We start from the raw sequence: 21526 nt of genomic DNA, 5'->3' as shown, positions 1-21526 counted from the left end.
GCCGAATTCTACCAGAAGTACAAAGAGGAGCTAGTACCATTCCTTCTAAAACTATTCCAAACAATAGAAAAAGGGAATCCTCCCTAACTCATTTTATGAGGCCAGCATCATCCTGATACCAAAACCTGGCAGACACAACAAAAAAAAGAAAATTTCAGGATAATATCCCTGATAAACATCGATGTGAAAATCCTCAATAAAATATTGGCAAACCGAATCCAGCAGCACATCAAAAAGCTTACCCACCAGGATCAAGTTGGCTTCATCCCTGGGATGCAAGCCTGGTTCAACATATGAAAATCAATAAACATAATCCATCACATAAATAGAACCAATGACAAAATCCACATGATTATCTGAATAGATGCAGAAAAGGCCTTCAATAAAATTCAACACCCCTTCATGCTAAAAACTCTCAGTAAACTAGGTATTGATGGAACGGATCTCAAAATAAACAGCTATTTATGACAAACCCAGAGCCAATATCATACTGAATGGGCAAAAGCTGGAAGCATTCCCTTTGAAAACCAGCACAAGACAAGGATGTCCTCTCTCACCACTCCTATTCAACATAGTATTGGAAGTTCTGGCCAGGGCAATCTGGCAAGAGAAAGAAATAAAAAGTATTCAAATAGGAAGAGAGGAAGTCCAATTGTCTCTGTTTGCAGATGACATGATTGTATATTTAGAAAACCCCATCGTCTCAGCCCCAAACCTCCTCAAGCTGATAAGCAACTTCAGCAAAGTCTCTGGATACAAAATCAATGTGCAAAAATCACAAGCATTCCTATACACCAGTAATAGCCAAATCATGAGTGAACTCTGATTTACAATTGCTACAAAGAGAATAAAATACCTACGAATACTACTTACAAGGGAAGTGAAGGACCCCTTTAAGGAAACTACAAACCACTGCTCAAGGAAATAAGAGAGGAAACAAACAAATGGAAAAATATTCCATGCTCATGGATAGGAAGAATCAGTATGGTAAAAAATGGCCATACTGCCCAAAGTAATTTATAGATTCAATGCTATCCCCATCAAGATACCATTAACTTTCTTCACAGAATTAGAAAAATCTACTTTAAATTTCATATGGAACCAAAAATGAGCCCATATAGCCAAGACAATCCTAAGCAAAAAGAACAAAAGTAGAGGCACCACGCTACCTGATTTCAATCTATACTACAAGGCTACAGTAACCACAGCATGCTACTGGTACCGAAACAGATATATAGTCCAATGGAACAGAACAGAGGCCTCAGAAATAACACATCTACAACCATCTGATCTTTGACAAACCTGACAAAAAAAGCAGTGGGGAAAGGATTCCCTATTTAATAAATGGTGCTGGGAAAACTGGCTAGCCATATGCAGAAAACTGAAACTGGACCCCTTCCTTACACTTCATACAAAAATTAATTCAAGATGGATTAAATACTTAACTGTAAAACCTAAAACCATAAAAACCCTAGAAAAAAACCCAGGCAATACCATTCAGGACATAGGCAGGGGCAAAGATTTCATGACTAAAACACCAAAAACAATGGCAACAAAAGCCAAAATTGACAAATGGGATCTAATTAAACTAAAGAGCTTCTACATAGCAAAAGAAACTACCATCAGAGTGAACAGGCACTCTACAGAACGGGAGAAAATTTTTGCAATCTATCCATCTGACAAAGGGCTAATATCCAGAATCTACAAAGAAATTAAACAAATTTATAAGGAAAAAAAGAACAATCCCATCAAAAAGTGAGCAAAGGATATGAACAGACACTTCTCAAAAGAAGATATTTATGCAGCCAACAAACATATGAAAAAAAGCTCATCATCACTGGTCATTAAAGAAATGCAAATCAGAACCACAATGAGATACCATCTCATGCCAGTTAGAATGGCAAACATTAAAAAGTCAGGAAACATCAGATGCTGGAGAGGACGTGGAAAAATAGGAACACTTTTACACTGTTGGTGGGAGTGTAAATAAGTTCAACCATTGTGGAAGACAGTGTGGCGATTCCTCAAGGATCTAGAAACAGAAATACCATTTGACCCAGCAATCCATTACTGGGTATATACCCAAAGGATTATAAATAATTCTACTATAAAGACACATGCACACGTATGTTTATTGTGGCACTGTTCACAATAGCAAAGACTTGGAGCCAACCCAAATGCCCATCAATGATAGATTGGATAAAGAAAATGTGGCACATATACACCATGGAATACTATGCAGCCGTAAAAAAGGATGTGATCATGTCCTTTGTAGGGACATGGATGAAGCGGGAAACCAGCTAAATTATCAGCAAACTAACACAAGAACAGAAAACCAAACACCACATATTCTTACTCATAGGTGGCAGTTGAACAATGAGAACACATGGACATGGGGAGAGGAACATCACACATGGGGGCCTGTCGGGGGTGGGGGACTAGAAGAGGGATAGCATTAGGAGAAATACCTAATGTAGATGACGGGTTGATGGGTGCAGCAAACCACCATGGCACATGTATACCTATGTAACAAACCTGCAAGTTCAGCACATGTATACCAGAACTTAAAGTATAAAAAAAAGAAAAAAAAAAAAAGATTATCAGCTGTTTTATCACAGAAATCTTAAAGACCAGAAAGCAGTAGGATGATACATTTATAATGTATTTAAAATGCTGAGGGGGAAAAAAACTATCAAACAAGAATTCTCTATCTGGTTTAAAAAAACAACACAAAAAACTGCCCTTCAAAAATGAGATAAAAATTAAGACATTCCCAAATAAACAAAAGCCAAGGGAATTCATTACTACTGGCATTTGCAACAGAAAATGCTGAAAGGAGTACTTCACATTGACATGAAAATCACTACACTGTAACTTTGTCAAAGCCATACAAAAATATAAAGTTCTCAGGTAAAGGTAAATACATGGACAAATACAAAAACTAGAGTATTGTTGTAAATCTGGCTTATAATCCATTATCTTCTAAAGGATTAAAAATACTTATGAATCTGTTAATGGATGCACAACACATAAAGATGTAATTTCTTATCTCAATTATATAAAATGATGGGAAAAGACACAGCTACAATAGGAGTAGAATTTTTGTATGTCGCTGAAGTGAAGTTGGTATCATTCAAACCAGATTGCTATAACTTTAGAATGTTATATGTAATCTCCATGGTAACACAGAAAGTATCTAAGAAGAAAAGGAAATGAGAAGAGAGTCAAAATGTGTCACTACCAAGAAATCAAATAAACTCAAAGGAAGGCAATAACGGAGGAAATGAGGGACAAAAATGCCATAGGATATACAGAAAACTTATTTTTTAAATCACAAGATTAAGTAATTCCCCACCAGTAATTACTTTAAATTTAAATGTGTTAAACTCCAAATCAAAAGAAATTGATTGGCAGGAAGGATTTTTTAAAAATAGGATACAACTATACATTGTCTACAACGGACTCACTTTAGATCTAAAGACACCAATAGGTTGAAAGTAAAAGGATAGAAAAAGGCACTCAATGCAAATAGTAACCAAAAGAGAGATGCAGTGGCTATACTGAGACAAAATAGATAGTCAAAAACTGTTTTAAAAGACAAAGACATTACAGATTGATAAAAGAGCCAATTCACCAGAAGACAGAATAATTATAATATACGCACACCAAACATCAAAGCTCCCAAATATATGAAGCAAACACTGACAGAACTGAATGAAGAAATAGACTGTTCTGCAACAAGAGATGGCAACTTCAACACTCCACTTTCAATGGTGAACAGAACAAGACAGAGCAATAAGGAAACAGAAGACTTGAGTAACACTATAAACCAAATAAAACTAATAGACATACAGAGAGGACTCAACCCAACAACAGAATGAACACTTTTCTCAAGTACATATGGAAAATTTTCCAGGACACACTATATGTTAGGCCACAAAACAAGTGTGAATACATTTTAAAATGACTGAAATAAAACTATCCTTTGTCACAATAGAGTGAAAATAGAAATCAATAACAGAAGGAAAAATGAAAAATTCACAAATATGTGGAAATTAAATGACATATTCCTAAACAACCATGGGTCAAAGAAGACATCACAAGGGAAATTAGACAATACCTTGAAACGAATGTAAACAAAAACAAAATTTACCAAAATGTATGGGATGCAGCAAAAGGCACTGCTAAGAGGTAAATTTATAGCTCTACACACAACAAAAATGAAGACCTCCAACCAACGAACTGTACACATTAGAAGAATAGAAAATGTACAGCACACCAAACCCAAAGTTAGCAAGAGGAAGGAAACAAAGATTAAAACAGATATAAATAAAATAGATAATAGAATAAGAATAGAGAAAAAGCAATGAAACCAAAAGTTTATTCTTTGGAAAAAAAAAAATCAACAAACTGGCAAATCTTAAGCTACATGACTAGAAAATATACACAGAAGACTCAAATTACTGACGTTAGTAATGAAATTGGACATTACTACCCTACCAATTTTACATAAATAAAAAGGATTGGCCAGGCACAGTGGCTCACGCCTGTAATCCCAACACTTTGGGAGGCAGAGGTGGGTGGATCACAAGGTCAGGAGTTCAAGACCAGCCTGGCCAAGATGGTGAAACTCCAACTCTACTAAAAATACAAAAAAATTAGCCAGGCATGGTGGCAGGCACCTGTAATCCCAGCTACTCGGGAGGCTGACGCAGAGAATTGTTTGAACCCGGGAGGCAGAAGCTGCAGTAAGCCGAGACTGTGCCACTGTACTCCAGCCTGGGCGACAGAGCAAGACTCTGTCTCAAAATAAATAAATAAATAAATAGGATTTTAAGAGTACTATAAATGACCATATGCCAACAAATTGGATTATCTAGATATAGTGGATAAATCCCTAGAAATAACCTAGCTAGATTAAATTATGAAGAAATAGAAGATCTGAATGTATTTGAAATAAGGATTTGAAGTAGTAATCAAAAACCTCCCAACAAAGTAAACCCCAAGACAAGATAGCTTCATGGGTAAATTCTACCAAACACTTAAAGAAGAACTAACACCAGTCTTTCTCAAAGTCTTCCAAAAACTTGAAGAAGGAGGAACACCTGAAACTCATTCTATGTGACCAGCATTATCCTGATACAAAAGCCAGAGAAAGATACTAGAAAACTATACAGCAATATCCCTTACGAATACCGATACAAGAATCCTCAACAAAATGTGGGTAAAACAAATTTGGCAGTGTAGCAAAAGGACTATACAAGATCACCAAGTGGCATTTATTCTAGGAATGCAAAATGGTTCAAACATATAAAAATCAATTAACGTAGTACACCATATGAACAGAATAAAGGGGAAAAACAAAGATCCTCTCAACTGATGCAGAAAAACATCTGACAAAATTCAACACCCTCCCATCATCAGAAAAAAAAAAAAAAAAAGAAGGAAACTTAAACTCACCAACATAAGGCCATATATGAAAAACCCACAACTAACATGATACTCAATGATGAATGAAAGATTGAAAGCTTTTCCCCTAAGATCAGGAACAAGACAAATATGCCTGTTTTTACCACTTCTATTCAACGCAGTATTGTGAGCTCTAGCCAGACCAATCAGGCAAGAAAAATAAATAACGCATCCAAATTGGAAAGGAAGAAGCAAAATTTATCTCTGCTATAAGAGACATGATTGTATATGTAGAGAACACTAGAGATTACACAAAATGTAGTTAGAGCTAACAATTCAACATTGCAGGACACAAAATCAACACAAAAATCAACTATGTTTCTACACACTGACAATGAACAATTACGAAAAGAAAATTAAGAAAACTATTCCATTTACAATGGCATCAAAATAATAAAGTACTTAGAAATAAGTTTAACCAAAAAGGCGAAAAAAGCCTTGTACACTGAAAACTACATCCCCCAAAAAATCAAGGAAGACAAGGAAATGGAGAACCATCCCATGTTCATGGATTGGAAGGCTTAATATAAGATGACAATTCTAACTGAAGCTATGTACAGACTCAACGCATTTCTTCTCAAAATCTCAGCGACCTCTTTTGTAAAAACAAAAAAAGTCCATCCTAAAATTAATGTGGAATCTCAAAGGACCCTAAATAGCCAAAACAATCTTAAAAAAGAACAGGCCAGGCATGGTGGCTCACTCCTGTAATCCTAGCACTTTGGGAGGCCGAGGTGGGCAGACTGCCTGAGCTCAGGAGTTCGAGACCACCCTGGGCAACATGGCGAAACCCCGTCTCTACTGAAATACCAAAAAAAATTAACCAGGTGTGGCAGCATGCGCCTATAGTCCCAGCTACTTGGGAGGCTAAAGCAGAATTGCTTGAACCTGGGAGGCAGAGGGTGCAGTGAGCCAAGATCACGCCACTGTACCCTAGCCTGGGGGACAGAGCAAGACTCTATCTCTTAAAAAAAAAAAAAAAAGAAGAAGAAGAAGAAGAAGAACAGTGTTAGAGGACTCACATTTCCTGACTTCCAATACTTACTACACAGCTATAGTAATCAAAACAGTGTGGTCTTGGCATAAAGGCAGATATATATATCAAAGGAAGTGAATTAAGAGCCCAGATACAAACCCTTGCATATACAGTTAACTGATTTTCAACAAGGATGCCAAGACTAATGGCAAAGAACAGTATTTTCAACAAACAGTGCTGGGAAAACTGGATATATCCACACACAAAACAATTAAGTTGGACCCTTACCTTAAACCATCTATAAAAACTAACTCAAGATGGATCAAAGATCTAAATATAAGAGCTAAAACTATAAAACTCATGGAAGAAAATATAGGGGAAAAGCTTCATGACACTGAATTTGGCAATAATTTCTTGGATATGGCAACAAAGAAAAATAAACTAGACCATCAAAATGAAAAACTTTTGTGCAAAGGACACTATCAAGACAGTAAAAAGGCAATCTAAGGAATGGGAGAAAATATTTGTAAATCATAATATCTAATAAGGGATTAATATCCAGGATATATAAATAACTCACTTAACAACTAGAAAAACCCAGTTAAGAAATGGGCACAGGACTTGAATTAACGTTTCTTCAAAGACGATATACAGGTGACCAATCAGCGCAAGAAAAAAATGCTTAACATCACTAATCACTGGGGAAATGCAAAACAAAATCAGGATGAGATACCACTTTATGCACATCAGAATGGCTATTACCAAAAAAACAGAAAAGAACTAGGGCTGGCAAAGATGTGAAGAAACTGGAACCATCGTGCACTGCTGGTGATGATATAAAATGACACAGCCACTGTGCCAAACAGTATAGTGGTTTCTGAAAAAATTGAGTTTAGTATTATCATATAACCCAGCAATTCTACTTTTAGGTACATACACCCAGAACAGTTGAAAGCAGGGACTCAAGCAGATATTTGTATACCAATGTTTATTCATTGGTATTTACAATAGCCAAAAGGTGGAAACAACTGACAACATAAACAGATGAGTAAATAAAAGTGGTATGTACATATAATAGAGTATTATTCAGACTTTAAAAGAAATGAGGTCAGGCACAGTGGCTTACGCCTCTAATCCCAGCACTTTGGGAGCCAAGGCAGGAGGATTGCTTGAGCCCAGGAGTTCAAGACCAACCTGGGCAACACAGAGAGACTCCATCTCCACAAGAATTTTAAAAAGAAAAATTCACCAAGTAGGGTGGTACATGCCTGTAGTCCCAGCTACTCGGGAGGTTGCAGTGGGAGGACCACTTGAGCCCAGGAGGTCAAGGCTGCAGTGAGCCACGATAGCACCACTGCACTCCAGTCTGGGCAACAGAGTGAGACCCTGTCTCAAAAGAAAAATCATTAAAAAAAAAAAAAAAATCTGATACATACTACAACATGGACAAACCGTAACAATATGTTAAGTGAAATGAGCCAGTCACAAAAGGACAAATACCATATGATTCCACTTATATGAGATAACCAGGATAGTCGTATCCTCAGAGGCAGAAACTAAAATAGAAGTAACCAGGGGCTGGGGGAAGAGGTCATAGGGGTAATTGTTTAGTAGATAGAGAGTTTCAGTTTAGAATGATGAAAAAAGCTCATGAGAGATCAGTGATGGTGGCACAACAATGTGACTGTACTTAATAACACTGAAAGGGTAAAAGAGTACATTTTATTATGTATATCTTACCACAATAAAAAGCCCCGCAAGGTTGTCAATGTTACGTTTAAAAGAGAAGGTATAAATGGGGAGACATTTCAGACATGTATTTACAGAGGGCTTAGAAGAGCTATTCAGCAGATGAGTACCTAATGAACCAGAATTTTGGCAGAGATCCTGGGAGTGAAGTGAACCAAATCACTTGGGAAGTGTGAAGTAATTTCCTCCTCCAAGGAGGTCAGCAGATAGGACATGTGAAGCCAATGTTAAGATTTCTCTGGAGTCTAAGTAAAAGATTATCAAATTGGACAAGTCTGTTCTCAGTGTTTTCCAACAAGGTGCAATTGACATTTTGGACAGAACAACTGCTTCATCCTGTGGGACTCTCCTGCCTGCCATATGGTACTTAACATCCCTGAACTCCAAACCACTTACCAGGGGCATTCCCATCACCCTCATCACGCTAACAATCAAAAAGAAACCCACCCACGTTTGTTACCACGACTACCATGACCCCAGATCACTCAGAGTGAATGAATCCAAAACTGAAATATAAGCATCCTGGTCTGTTAGCATATGACAAGCTATAAAGCAGTAGCAAGCAACTCTAAATCTCAATCAATGGCTTAAAACCAAAAAAAAAAACGCTTCTGTCTTGTTCACATTACATGTCCATCACAGGCCAGCCCAAGGCTCTATTCCACACTGTCCTCACACCAGAACCTGGGCTGATAGAGCTACCACTCTGCAGAATGCTGGCAGATGCAGCGGCAGAGGGAATGAGATACAGTAAGTGGTATGCTGGCATTTAAATAATTCACTCAGAAGTGACACACAGTACTTCTCATATTCCACTGGCCAAAGCAAGTCAAATGGCCTTGTCTGCTTCAGAGTCAGGAAAGTGCAACCCTACCACTTACCTGGAAAGAAAAGAACCAGCCCTGATGACTTCCAAACCATGCCTGCAAAGTGCTCTGAAAAGTAGAAGACGCTATATAAATGTTAATTAAAAGTGTATTGGTAACAGTACTACTTTGCCCTTCCATCCATTCAATGGATATTTATTAAGCATCTAATACGTGCTGGACATCATCTCCTAAGTATCAAACATATGCCAGACACCATGCTAAGAGATCTGATGAAAACTGAGTCGTAAGTGGTAGGGTAAGAGAAATAATCTTTAAAACAATTTCAGTGTGGTATGATAAATGTGATCAGGGAAGTAAGCCCAGGTACTCCAGAAGTTCCCAGGGCAAGCACCTGAGCCAGCGGTGGGGGCACTGGTCAGGAAGACTTCCAAGAGCAGTAACCTACACAGCTGCAGGATGCAGTCACCCTGGAGAACCTGCTGTAGATGCACATGTGGAAGCATGAATGTTGAAGCTCTGGATGGGGCGTCTCTGCCTTCCACCAAGTCAATGAGACCAACTTGCACAAATTCCCCATAGCCCTAATCCAGTCACTTCCACTAAATGTCCACTGACACATTTATGAGTTTTCTTGGTTTTCTAAGCAGACCAGATGTAAAGAACAGATCTCTGGGACTACTGTCCACTTTCCCCCCAACTAGAACATTCTATGAGATGCTCTAAGTTCAAGGAGACAACATTCTTTCAGTCCAGTTATCATAAGCTTGGTTCTAATCTCAGCAAAAACTGCTTTCTCTCAGCTAATACAGTGCAACAAAAGGGGAAATGCCCTAGGAAAACGTGTCAGAGGCTCCTAACCATTGAAAATCAGGCACATTCCCTTTATGACATATTAAATACATTATAAAGAGTGATTAAAAATAGTGCAGACTCCAACACAAGCCATAAGATATACAGTATACTACCCTGAGATATTTACCAAAGTTCCTCTAATAAAGAAAAAAAATTTTTTTTCAACAGAAAAATATATAAAATACACATCTGGAAACACTACATGGTCACTAAAAATGAAAACTGTAAAGACCTCTAAGCTACTAGGAAAAGTAATGCTGACAGTGCTAAGGAAAGCAGATTCCAACAGCAATCATACTGTAAAGGTTAGACAAAGATGACGGAAACTCTGCAGAAAATGGGGCATGGAGAGTAGGGGAAGCAGAGAAGTGGTTCAGTGCAGCTTACAGTAACATGTTATTGTTTAGCACAATGCAAATTTCACATAAGTCATTCCTATGTAAAAGCTTGGTGGATCTTATTCACATTCCCAAACTGACTTTTATAGGCAGTTTATAAAGCATAATCTGGTGCGTTCCTTAAAAAGAACCATGCTAGCTGCTGTAACTCCAGCCATTCCAGTTAAAGGGAGGAAGGAACAGGGCAAGTTTCCTGACTCGACAAGGCCCCATGATTCCAGCAGCAAGGGCCAGGCAGAGGCTCTGGGGACAGAATCCTGGCTGAGTAACCTTCCTTACAAATTGCCCTGAGCAAACTAGTCAATTTAGCCTTATCTTTAAAATGCAGATAACACAAACTACTTCACAGAACTACAGTGAGGATTAAATTTGATGACTTTGAAGCACCTAGCACAGCATGACTTTTAAAAGGAAGTGATAGTTTCCATTCCTTGGGGGCAAAAATAGATGGCTCTTAAGGTCTCCTACTCTGCAAACCCAAGGTCCCCCAGGTCCCCATAGCACAGAGCAGGAGCCAGCTAAGCTTTGGCAAAAGCAAAAGAGGAAGGGAGTTCAAGCGCTCAAGCGTGGCCTTCTGGTAGAGTGTGGGGAAAGAAGAGTGTTTTCTGTCTTTGTTCTTCCACGCTACCAATGCCTAGCACATAACAGATGCTCAATTGAGTATGTGATCAGTGGACTAATCAGCAAGCCCTCTGTCCTCAGCTGATGATCAGGAAGGAAAACAGGCAGGAAGCACCATCTATTTATTTGAACTAAAGCTCAGGCCCCTTGCACTGTGAGATGCCGGCAGCTTATTTCTGTGCTGCATACAGGGTGCTAGCATTTACTACTATGGAAGATACATTTTTCTGAGTGTTAACTTCAGTGATATTTACCAAATATGCCTCTGAATGGTCCCATTTCAAAAAAAAACTCCAGAAAACACTGCTTTTCATAAACAAAAAGAAAACAAAATGGCCCCAGTAATACTTTCTTATCTCTATCCCCACCTACTTCAAGTAGCCTGTATCTATTCTACTTTAGTGAATAAAGCTGAGTCTTTTCTAAAACAAAACTGTATACTGGAGGTAAAAAATTCTAAACCATAACTTTGAGTAAAGGAAAACTCTCAAGAGCGGTTTAAATGTAATATGCCTGGCTTATTCTATTCCAATGATGTTCTAATCTTTTTTATTAATTTACCCTAATGTTCATAATTGTTTTAGGCCACAATTATCTCACTGTTTCCTGGCCTGTGTACCTGATCAGAATCGTTAGGATCTCTGAGGTTTTCTCCTGATTTTTGAGAATCCTGCTCTGCTATGGATGGGGTGGCCAGCAGAACAGAGGCAGACCAACTAAGGAGCCTTTTAAATACAGGACTATTAAAGTAGCAAATCATTGTCCTTTCTGTGACCAGCTTCTGGGGCTCCGTGATTACATGTTAAACAACAGGATCAGATGGGAGTATTTTGTAGCTGAGAGACCAATACCAGAAAAATTCCCCTTTACCCCTTCAACAGTATGTTCCTGCCTATTTACAAGAACATTTAGGATCATTTCCTTCTCAAATGGGCCATCCTGTACTCTGGAGCTAGAAGACAGTACGAGGAGAACACTGACATTCAGTGCCTACCAGTTTCTCTCCTAGGGAGCTGCACTGTTGACAGCTCTTAGTAAGAGATCACACCCTTGCCTTTACAAGGTATTTCTGTCATTTTATATAAAAGCACAAAGACACAGTGGTCAGCACAAGACTACAGCCTGTGGAAAGCATAATCACTGTCAGAGGACATCAAATCCAACACACTGGTGGGATGGCAGGAAAGCAGACTTGAAAGGAGTTCAGAGTAAATGAGTCTCCTTGTTTGCTTGTTACTCATAACATTAGGCCTAAGCTGCTTTGCTGAAACACTTAGCTCTGTGCTTTCCAAGCCATAGAAATTATACTTACTCCAATGTGTGAGACTAAAACTCACTGCACACTGAGCTGAATGACATTCGATGTGCAGCAATGCCACTTCAGGCGGTTCATTACGTTGCTTTATTCATAAGGCTGGGAGACAGGGTGGAACCACACGAATTTAACATCTTGCTGTGCCTGAAATGTTCATTAAGTGCTCTTATCTGCAGTCACCTGCCCACCCGATAGAACCACTCTCCACTAATTTAGAGACAATAATCTGTGCACATTTAAATTACGATGAACAGGAACATTTCCACTGGAAAAATCATCACACATCTTGATTTGCACTGCCAATTAGGTCTTTAGAAAAGGAAAAAAAAAACCAAAAAACCCCTGATCATCTTACATATAGTAATTTGCCTTAATTGGTGCATAATGGATCGGATATAATTTGTGGGTAACCCTTACATGATAAATAGTTTATTTAACATTTTAGAACTACCAAAAATTAGCCTCATTATATGGCAGTAAACGTTCACTTCCAACTATACATTCTGGGACTTCTGAGTTTCCTAAGCATGAATTATGAATATCAGTGGTGGAAGTACAAAGGACTCTCCAGCCTAACAACAGGAGTGATACATTCCAGAAACATTTTCTGATTACATTCACAAGGAGCTCAGGATAAATTTCAGATACATTTCCTGATTAAACTCACAAGGAGCTCAAATCTCCATCCAGAGGGTTTGTTTTTTGTTTTGTTTTGTTTTGAGTCCTGTAGCAGCAGAAACTCCTAGAAGGTTAGGACACTGGCCGGGAGTGGTGGCTCACGCCTGTAATCCCAGCACTTTGGGAGGCCGAGGCGGGTGGACCACCTAAGGTCAGCAGTTCAAGACCAGCCTGGACAACATTGTGAAACCCTGTCTCTACTTAAAAAAAAATAATAATATATATATATATATATAAATAATTGGGCGCGGTGGCGGGCGCCTGTAATCTCAGCTACTCGGGAGGCTGAGGCAGGAAAACTGCTTGAACCTGGGAGGCGGAGGTTGCAGTGCGCGCCATTACACTCCACCCTGGACAAAAGCGAAACTCCGTCTCAAAAAAATAAAAAAAAATTGGATGCTAATTTTTTACGGTATTAAAATTAGCACAGTAATTAAATTTTTTACGGTATTAAAATTAGCACAGTAATTAAATGTTTTACGGTATTAAAATTAGCACGGTAAAAGCTAGTGGCAAAAAAAAAATAATAAAAAACCGAACCCTGTCTCATTCCCTAGGCTTTACTGTTTGTTTCCCTTGCTTTTCAGAGTTTCTCTCACAGGAGGCATTTTAAAAATATTCTCAGAAACATCAACAACAGATTTTTCTCAAACGACCATTTTCAGGAAGGCTTCAGAAACTACTAAAAGGCCAAAGCTACCGTTAGTGGCTCGGTCTTTGCCGCCAGACTCGGGCAGGTGACAGCGGCTTGGGCTCGGGCACCTGGCACTCAGCGCCTTCCAATGCTGGCGGCCCCGCCTCCCCTTCTCCCCGGCCAGGCACGCAGGTGGAGGAAAGTAAACACCAGTCGGAGGCAAAGTGGAAGCAGTGAGTCTAGCGACTCTCACAAAAACAAGTGGAAAAAAAAAAAAAAATCCTCGCACAAAGCATCTCTGTACTCACAAGCAGAGGCGTGGCTGCTTGTTTCCCTTTTTAAAGGTTGCATTTTTAGTTCTTTTGAAAAATGTTTTTATTGCTTACTTCTAAGTAAACATTTATCTCCATTACGATAACGTAGAGTAAAGCTCTTTTAAGAGGTAAAAAGAGAAAACTGAAGTCACGTTCACATTCCCACCACTCACTGAAACGTTTGGAGGAACTTACTCAACTGTTTGCTAATGAGTTTTAAAGGATAGTTAGGCCCTTAACGCGTAATTGGGGTCGTGCTGTGCATATGATTTGGGATCTTGCAGCTTGTTTAACTTGGCCCAATGACGTTACCATTTCCCCCAAATGGTTACTAATTCCTTGAGAACGTTTACAAAAGTTCTAGAATAAACACTAAAGTTACTCTTTTTAAACTCCATTATCCAAGTTGGACTGGTCTGGCGATCGACTATTAAAAAAAATAATACAACTTTCTTAAGCTTCCTGATCTCTGTGCCAATTCCCGGAGAAAGTGTGGGGAGTGCACAAAAAAGCCCCTCCCCCGTCTCAGGAGGGCTGCAAACGCAAGCGCTGCGCCCCGCTAGCTCCCCGCCTGCACCCCTGGCAGCCACCCGAGACTGAGCAGAGCGCCAGGCTGAGCGCAGTTCTGTGCTGGGGCGACCGGGCTCTGTGGTCCGCGTGGCACAAACGTGACCCACCGCGCACACCTGCAGGGCGCGCCCACTCCGGCACTCACTCGGCTGGGCGCGCCAGATTCCCAGCAGAGCAGCCAAGGGCCACGTTTCCAGCCCAAGGCCAGCAGGACCGAGTCGCAAAGGGAAGTCAAACTGTCGGTGCTTCCGGACGGCGGCGGACGGCCAGACCCTCACCTGGTAGCGAGTCGCCAACTCCATGCTTCCTGACGGGGCGCCAGTCTCCTCCCAGCACGCGGCCACGGGAGCCCGGACTCGCCACGGCCCGGCGCACCAAGAACGCCCCGCACCCGAGCAGCCAGCGCGCAGCGCCCGGAGCACAGGCGGGCCCCGGGAGGGGCGCACTCGGCGCTCGGGACAGGGGGAGCGCGTCGCGCTGCCCGCTCGGTGCCGCCTCACTGGGCCTCGTGGCTCCGACCACCGTCCCAACTTCGCGGCCACTGACCTTGTCTTCGCAGGCGGCGCGAGAGGGGGCTGCAGTTGGGGGTGGCATGAGCAGTTACCAGTGTTAGGGCGCCGGGTTCCCCCCTGTAGGGGAGGGAGGGAGTGGAGCCGTCCGGCGGGGTTTAGCGCGGGAGAAATGAGGGGGCTGTCCCGGCGCAGCCTCCAGCTGGCACGCGCGCAGGATACTTGGCAGGGTTTATTCCAGGTCATGCCCTAGGGCTCGAGCTTCTGCTGCAACCCCTGTCTCTGATCCAGGAAAATATTGTAGGGCGGTTTTGGGGCTTGTTTTGTTTTGTTGTTGTAAAGGGGCAGCGTTCTCTTTGGGAGGATTCCGTCTCCCAAAACATTTGCTACAGGGTTCACTTTGCAAAACGGGCAACCCAGGTTTCTTTACCAGGGCCCCGGTGGACACTGCAAATCCGCCTGAAACTTTAAACGGCCATTACACAGTAGGCCTCCACACCCACCAAACAGAGTTTGTAGAGGTCAGGAATGCTGATTAATTTAGCAGAATTGACCCCGGCACCTACTAAGCATCAGGCACTGGGTTAGTCCTAGGAACAGAAGGGTGAACAAAAACAGGCCCCTGCTCTGTTGGAGTTTACAGCCTGAGAGCCAGTTACCAACCTAATTGCATTATTCTAAATAAATACAACAATGATGCAAATAAGCGTAATAATAACAATGATGTAAATTTTATAAATTAGATTTATAATTAATATTAATTTGATACCACTAGCAATGACAAATGTAATGATGATGCAAATAAATGTCAATTTGGAGCGATGATGCCATGAGAAAAAAGGCAAGTGGTATTATGGTGGTGTAAAATAGGGAGACAATCTGGGAGAGGTAAGGGAATACTTCTTAGAGCTCAGGTATGAAGAGTGAGGAATTAAGTTTGTGGAAATTGTGCGAGACTTGAAGTAGAGAGTGGGGAGAATGGTAAATGAAGTTGTCCTGAAATCACAGCAGGTTTGCTGGACAGTGTCGAACGCCTATTTAGAACCGTGGTCATGGGTTTACAATAGAGCATCCTGTATGCATAGGACCTTCTGCAGCCCCTCTCAACTGCTTAGGATCTGACGTTCATCTTTATTGAGTGAGTGAATGAAATTTGCTAAACATTTACTCAAGCTTTAAGAGAAAACATGGAAAAGGTTTATTTCCTTTGGTTAGTTCAGCAAACAACATGTGTTATGTGCTCTCATGTTCCAGCCCTCAGTGTTCTTACTTCCTGGTAGTAGTAAGACCAATACAACATTGTCTAACTTAAAATGTTTTATTTTTATTGGATGTTAATTATTCATTGTAGCTACTTCATTTTTATTATGCTTTAGAGTTTTCCTTCACATGCAGTATCTCTTTGAATCCTCTCAATATCCTTCCAGATTCTTATTGTCCACATTTTTAAAATAAGGAAACAGAATCTAAGAAAATACATTTAAGAGATCCCTGCCACCCTGCCACTAAGTGACAGCAGCAGACTGCCAAACTGAAAACCATTCCTTATTCCTCCAGATCCAACATTCTTTCCCTTTCTTGTAGTTTTTCCCTTTGGCTGCCAGGAAGCTTACAGTGAAAATTAATTCAATCAGAGCTCTTCTTCCTTGTTTTGTGGGGGCTTTTTTTGTTTTTTGTTTTTTGGGGTTTTTTTTAAGATAATTGCTTCCTCAGGAACTGCTGATCTTATTTGCACACCTTTTCGTTGTAGGTTAAATCAAATCCATTTTGGAAAAGGGAGCACAAATTTGAAGCAGGTCAGATTTTGCAAAGCACTTGAAGCAGCGTAGCCTAGCTACTTCTGTATCAGGAAACCTATAAGCTGTTGAGCCTTTCTCTTCAGAAATTTGCTATAACCAGCCCTAAGTCCAGATGACAACCCGGAAATTTTCTTCCTGGGCTTAGCAAAGCCTGTGCACCCTTGATGGTATTTAGTAATTGGTTATATAGTGCTGTGTTTTGTTTTGTTTTGGTCAGGCTTTGGGAAAATCCCTAAGGAACCAGAGGATTTTAACATCACACTGCAGTAATACTTTCTAATAATTATTATTGATAGGGTTCACAGGATGTGAGCACTGGGTTTCATCATGGCACTGCAAGAATGAGTGTCCCTTCCCAGATGCAACAGTGTACGTATTGCAACAGAGAAAAAGAAGACATAATGTTTGCAACTTCCTTTAAGAAGTCTGTCAGAAATCTATGCTTGATTGCTTTTTAAATGTTTCTATGAGAGAGTAAAAACTTGGTCCCCAGTACCTTGAACAAGGTAAGAAATTTGTGATTAGAAGGCAAAGGAGTTAATAATGCCACACTAAAATATGCTGCTCTGGCATATTCACTATTTTAAGTTAAAAGCACTTAAAAGGAAAAAAAAAAAACAGGTACAAGAAGATCACTCTGAACTTAATGTTGTTTCTTAAAAGCAGGCGATAAAATTCCCCTGTGAAAGATGTCCTCCCTACACAAGAAGGAAAGCCACATGCTTATCAAAGACAGGAAACTGAAGCTGAGGGAAATCTGTACAAACAAACCTTGTTAAACTAACCCTTATCTTCTTAGACACTTCTCCATCCAATTAACTACACTAGCCCATGCCCTTTTGCCTTATTGCATTTTCAGTTTACTACTCTGTGCAATTCACTATATAAATGTCCAACTTGAACTTCATCCTGGGGTCTTCATTTCCCTAAGAAGGCACCCATGCCACATAAAACTTCGATTAAACAAATCTATATGCTTTTATCTTGTTCATCTATTTTATGTCAGTTTAATCCTCAGACCCACCCAGGACTCAAAAGGATGGAGATGAAGTTTTACTCGTAACCCTACAAAGCCATTATTTAACCTCATTAAATGATGTGAGAGAGCTGTGATTGGATGTCAACCCTGGCCCACAATTTTTGCTTTGTAAAAGGAACCCAAACGTCTCTCCTCTATCTGAAGTAGTATCTCTGCCTTCCCCACAGACCTTAGTTGTGGGCAAACTCCCTAGTCCTCCCCACATAACAGAAAATCATGCTGGTTTGGTGCTCTGGACAACTCACCAGAGAATCTACCTTCTGCAGAGAGCTGGAAACAGCATGAGCAACTGAGAGGTAATTTCATTAGGTCTGCCTCCCCTGCTTGCTTTTGGTCATTTGCCTCTTGATGTTGTATCCTTTTCCCATGAAGTTGAAGACTGCAGTTGCTGAACACCGGGCCACTGAACACTGAAACTTAACCCTCACTGGCTACTTTATAGATAATATTCATAGGTCACCATGGTAATTGTTGCTTCCTTTTTTTTTTTTCCAGAAACTTAGGCCAGCTTCTGTCCAGTTCAAACTGGTTGAGACCACCAATTCTTCAAGTGCCTGAGAGATGTCAGAGGGTCAAAAACTCCAACCTCAGATTATGCTAACACTGCCATTTTTCTGTACACACGTCCCATATAATGCCATGAACTCTGGCTACATTTGTGCAGGATGAGCCTGTTACTTCATTTTTTCCCAGTGCCAATTACATTTCCCCATACCTCAGACCACCCCATTTCCCTAAACCATAAATATCCCTAAGCCTTATCTTCAGCGAGGCTTATTTCAGAGCTATTCTCCCACCTCCTCACTCCATGCCCTTGTGAATAAACCTTTTTTTTCTTTTGCAAAACTCTTGTCACAGTAATTGATTTACTGTTCAGGGCAGAACACACTAGGACCTAGCTGGTAACAGTATCTGAGTACCACTTAGCATTGTATGTGGTCATGAATAAATAAAGTGACGGTTAAACAAGAAAGCATCACTGGTTGTTCTCTAGCTCTTGGTCTCTTGAAACTTCCATCTCATTGTGATTAGATAACACCTACCCTAGAAGGGGGAGACCTCCCTAAATTTGAAACATTCAAATATAAAATTTCCAAGTTGCTAAGAATCAAAGATCTAGAATTGAGTCTTTTGTAAAATCATCATCTAATACTGACTGGGTGCCTTTCTCAAACGTTTTTCTTTATTACTATTACAACCTGGTATTCCATTTTCCTGACTTGGCATGTCAAGATGATGTTGTCACAATCTCACAATGTAAGTACACTCTGATGAAAATTGCCCTATGGCTTATGACAAAATAACCTGGACAATCAATAATCAGATCTGTCCATATATCAGATGCAGAAAAATACATATCATGATGAAACTTTAATGCCTGTGGTCTTTCAAAAAGTCAATAGTAATAGTGATATCAAGAATAGCAGCTAATTTAAAGAGTACTCACCATGCTCTAAGCCCTGCGCTGAATTAACCTTTGAATCTGTTCCCTCCTTGAATCCTTCAACTGAGAGTTCTACATCTTTTCAAAACTAGTGCTGTAAAAGTAAGTAAAACAATATTTTTAAAGTATTTGGGAATTCTTAAAGATGCTATGTAAACTCCAAATACGATTAATGCAACCCATATTACATAGGTTTTTGCAATAGATAGTGCATTATTTATCATTTAGTATGTGAACATAAAACATTATTTTGACTAGGCACTGACAATAAATGAGTGAAAATGAAAACATGTTATTCAATAATTCTTTATGAATTTAGGTCTTATAAAAGAAAATTTTTAATTTCTAATTAGTGGTATCAACAAAAGCACTCTAGTACATAGATTTTAAAGAACTACATTTTTCTTCATAATCATTTAGGCAGTATACTTAAAAATAATCTATAAAATGTCAATATACAGAGTTCAGAATAAATGTATCTATAAAAATGACTTTTAAATTACTTCTTAAATAACAAAAAGTCATAAAATATTTCATTAGTTCAATAGATAAATGCAGGATATTTTAAAAAGCAGTTTTTAATTTCTTTTTTGTCAAGGCTAAAATAACCAACCATATAGTATTTCAGAAACGAAAGTCAGAGTATTAATATTTGTTATAATATTTGGAAAACTTTATTGCTTCAGGTATGGTAAGTAATCTCTATTTGCTAGCCCCAATTCAGTATTTGACAGGCAAAAATAGAAAATCTTGGGTTATAAAATGGAAAATTTGGGATCAGAAATAGAGTAATACTATATCTATATCTATCTATCTATCTATCTATCTATCTATCTATCTATCTATCTATCTATCTATCTATCTATATAGTTTTTCTTTTGAGACGGAGTCTTGCTGTTACCCAGGCTGGAATACAATGGCACGATCTTGGCTGACTGCAACCTCTGCCTCTCACATTCAAGCGATTGTCCTGGCTCAGCCTCCCGAATAGTGGGAATTACAGACATGTCCCACCACACCTGGCTAATTTTTGTGTCTTTAGTAGAGATAGGGTTTCACCATTTTGGCCAGGCTGGTCTCGAACTCCTGACCTCAAGTGATCCACCAGCCTTGGCCTCCCTAAGTGCTGGGATTACAGGCATGAGCCATGGCGCCCGGCCAAGGAATATAGTAATACTAAATTCCTGAGAGAAAAAAAAAAACACAACTTTCCAGGCTTTGCAGAATTTCCAAAGTTGTTACAGACTTATCCTTCTTGAAATAATCAAGTATTTGTATGCTAGTGATAAGGCTGGATGGCATTTGTGATAACAGAACACGTATGGAAGTGAGGCAGTTATGGGTTTATTTAGTCCTTTTAAGCCTCCAGCTGATTCTAATGAGCAGGCATATTTGAGAATCATTGCTCTAGTATAGCTCAGTGGCTTGCAAAGTGTGGCAAGATCAGCAGCATCCATATCACTTGAGCTATGGTAAGAAATTCACATTCTTGGGCCCCCTTCTGGACCTACTGAATCGGAAACTTTGGGGGTGGAGCCCAGCAATCTGGACTTTAGTCACCATTCTAGTGATTCTTATCCTCACTGAAATTTACAAACCTCTGTAGTTGTAATCCAAGGTGTACTGCTCACCGACCAGGCAATCTAGAGACTAATCATTGAGCTTCATTTTTCTTATCTATAAAATCGGGATACTAGATACCTGCCTGACCCCCTCAACAGTATTCTTCTTTTTGTATGTGTGTGAAGGTTCTCATTTATTTATTTGACAAGTAAAAATTGTATATGTTTATATGTGTACAACATGAGATTTTTGATATATGTGTACATTTTGGCATGGCTAAATCAAGCTATTTAACATATGCATTACTTGGCATAGTTGACACTTTTTGTGAACCTTACAGTCAGCCCTTTTAGCATTTTCAAATACACATATTTTGTTATTAACTGTAGTCACCATGATGTACAAGAACTCTCTTGAACTCATTCCTCCTGTCAAATCTAAATTTTGCATTCTTTGACCAACATCTCCCCAGTCCTCCCACCCCTTTCAACAGTGTTCTTACAAAGATGAACATGTAGTATCAAATGCAATTGTATTTTGAGAAAGCTAGAGTGTTTTACACTTGTAAAGTAGTACTAATAGTTGTAATCCTTCCATGTATTGATCACTAACCATGTTCCAGAACCTGTTGACACATTATACCACTAAGTCATTACCACAAACATGTGTTGTACAGAATACCATCTTTTTTTTTTTTTTCATTTCAGATGAAGAAACTGAGGCTTTGAGGGTTTAAAACACTTGCTCAGGGTGACCCAGCAGAGCC

At 39.7% G+C, this 21526-nt stretch overlaps 1 protein-coding gene and 1 long non-coding RNA gene across 10 annotated transcripts in view; one reads left to right on the top strand and one right to left on the bottom strand.

Annotated features, from left to right (window-relative positions):
* Positions 1–14803, bottom strand: part of CDCA7L (cell division cycle associated 7 like) — a 45098-nt gene extending 30295 nt beyond the window's left edge. For all 8 annotated transcript variants that reach the window (XR_012432605.1, XR_012432607.1, XR_012432606.1 and 5 more), the window contains exon 1: positions 14685–14803. Coding sequence is in view for 4 of the 8 variants with exons in the window: in XM_005550007.4 (XP_005550064.2) it covers positions 14685–14708 (24 nt within the window). In the remaining 4 variants the exon portion in view is untranslated. The remainder of the gene's footprint in view (positions 1–14684) is intronic.
* Positions 14804–15922: 1119 nt separating this feature from the next.
* On the top strand, positions 15923–18599 carry LOC141409884 (uncharacterized). Of its 2 annotated transcripts, none has more exons than XR_012432609.1 (4): positions 15923–16053; positions 17011–17083; positions 17921–18049; positions 18249–18599. It is a non-coding gene; the product is annotated as an uncharacterized lncRNA (long non-coding RNA). The 2 variants fall into 2 exon arrangements; XR_012432610.1 differs by lacking the exon at positions 15923–16053 and adding an exon at positions 16605–16711.
* The last annotated feature ends 2927 nt before the right edge of the window (positions 18600–21526 follow it).

This window comes from Macaca fascicularis, chromosome 3 (assembly GCF_037993035.2).
Source record: "Macaca fascicularis isolate 582-1 chromosome 3, T2T-MFA8v1.1".
Lineage (NCBI taxonomy): Eukaryota > Metazoa > Chordata > Mammalia > Primates > Cercopithecidae > Macaca > Macaca fascicularis.
Note: the sequence above shows the minus strand (reverse complement) of the source record. Positions and strands in the feature narration are given on the sequence as shown.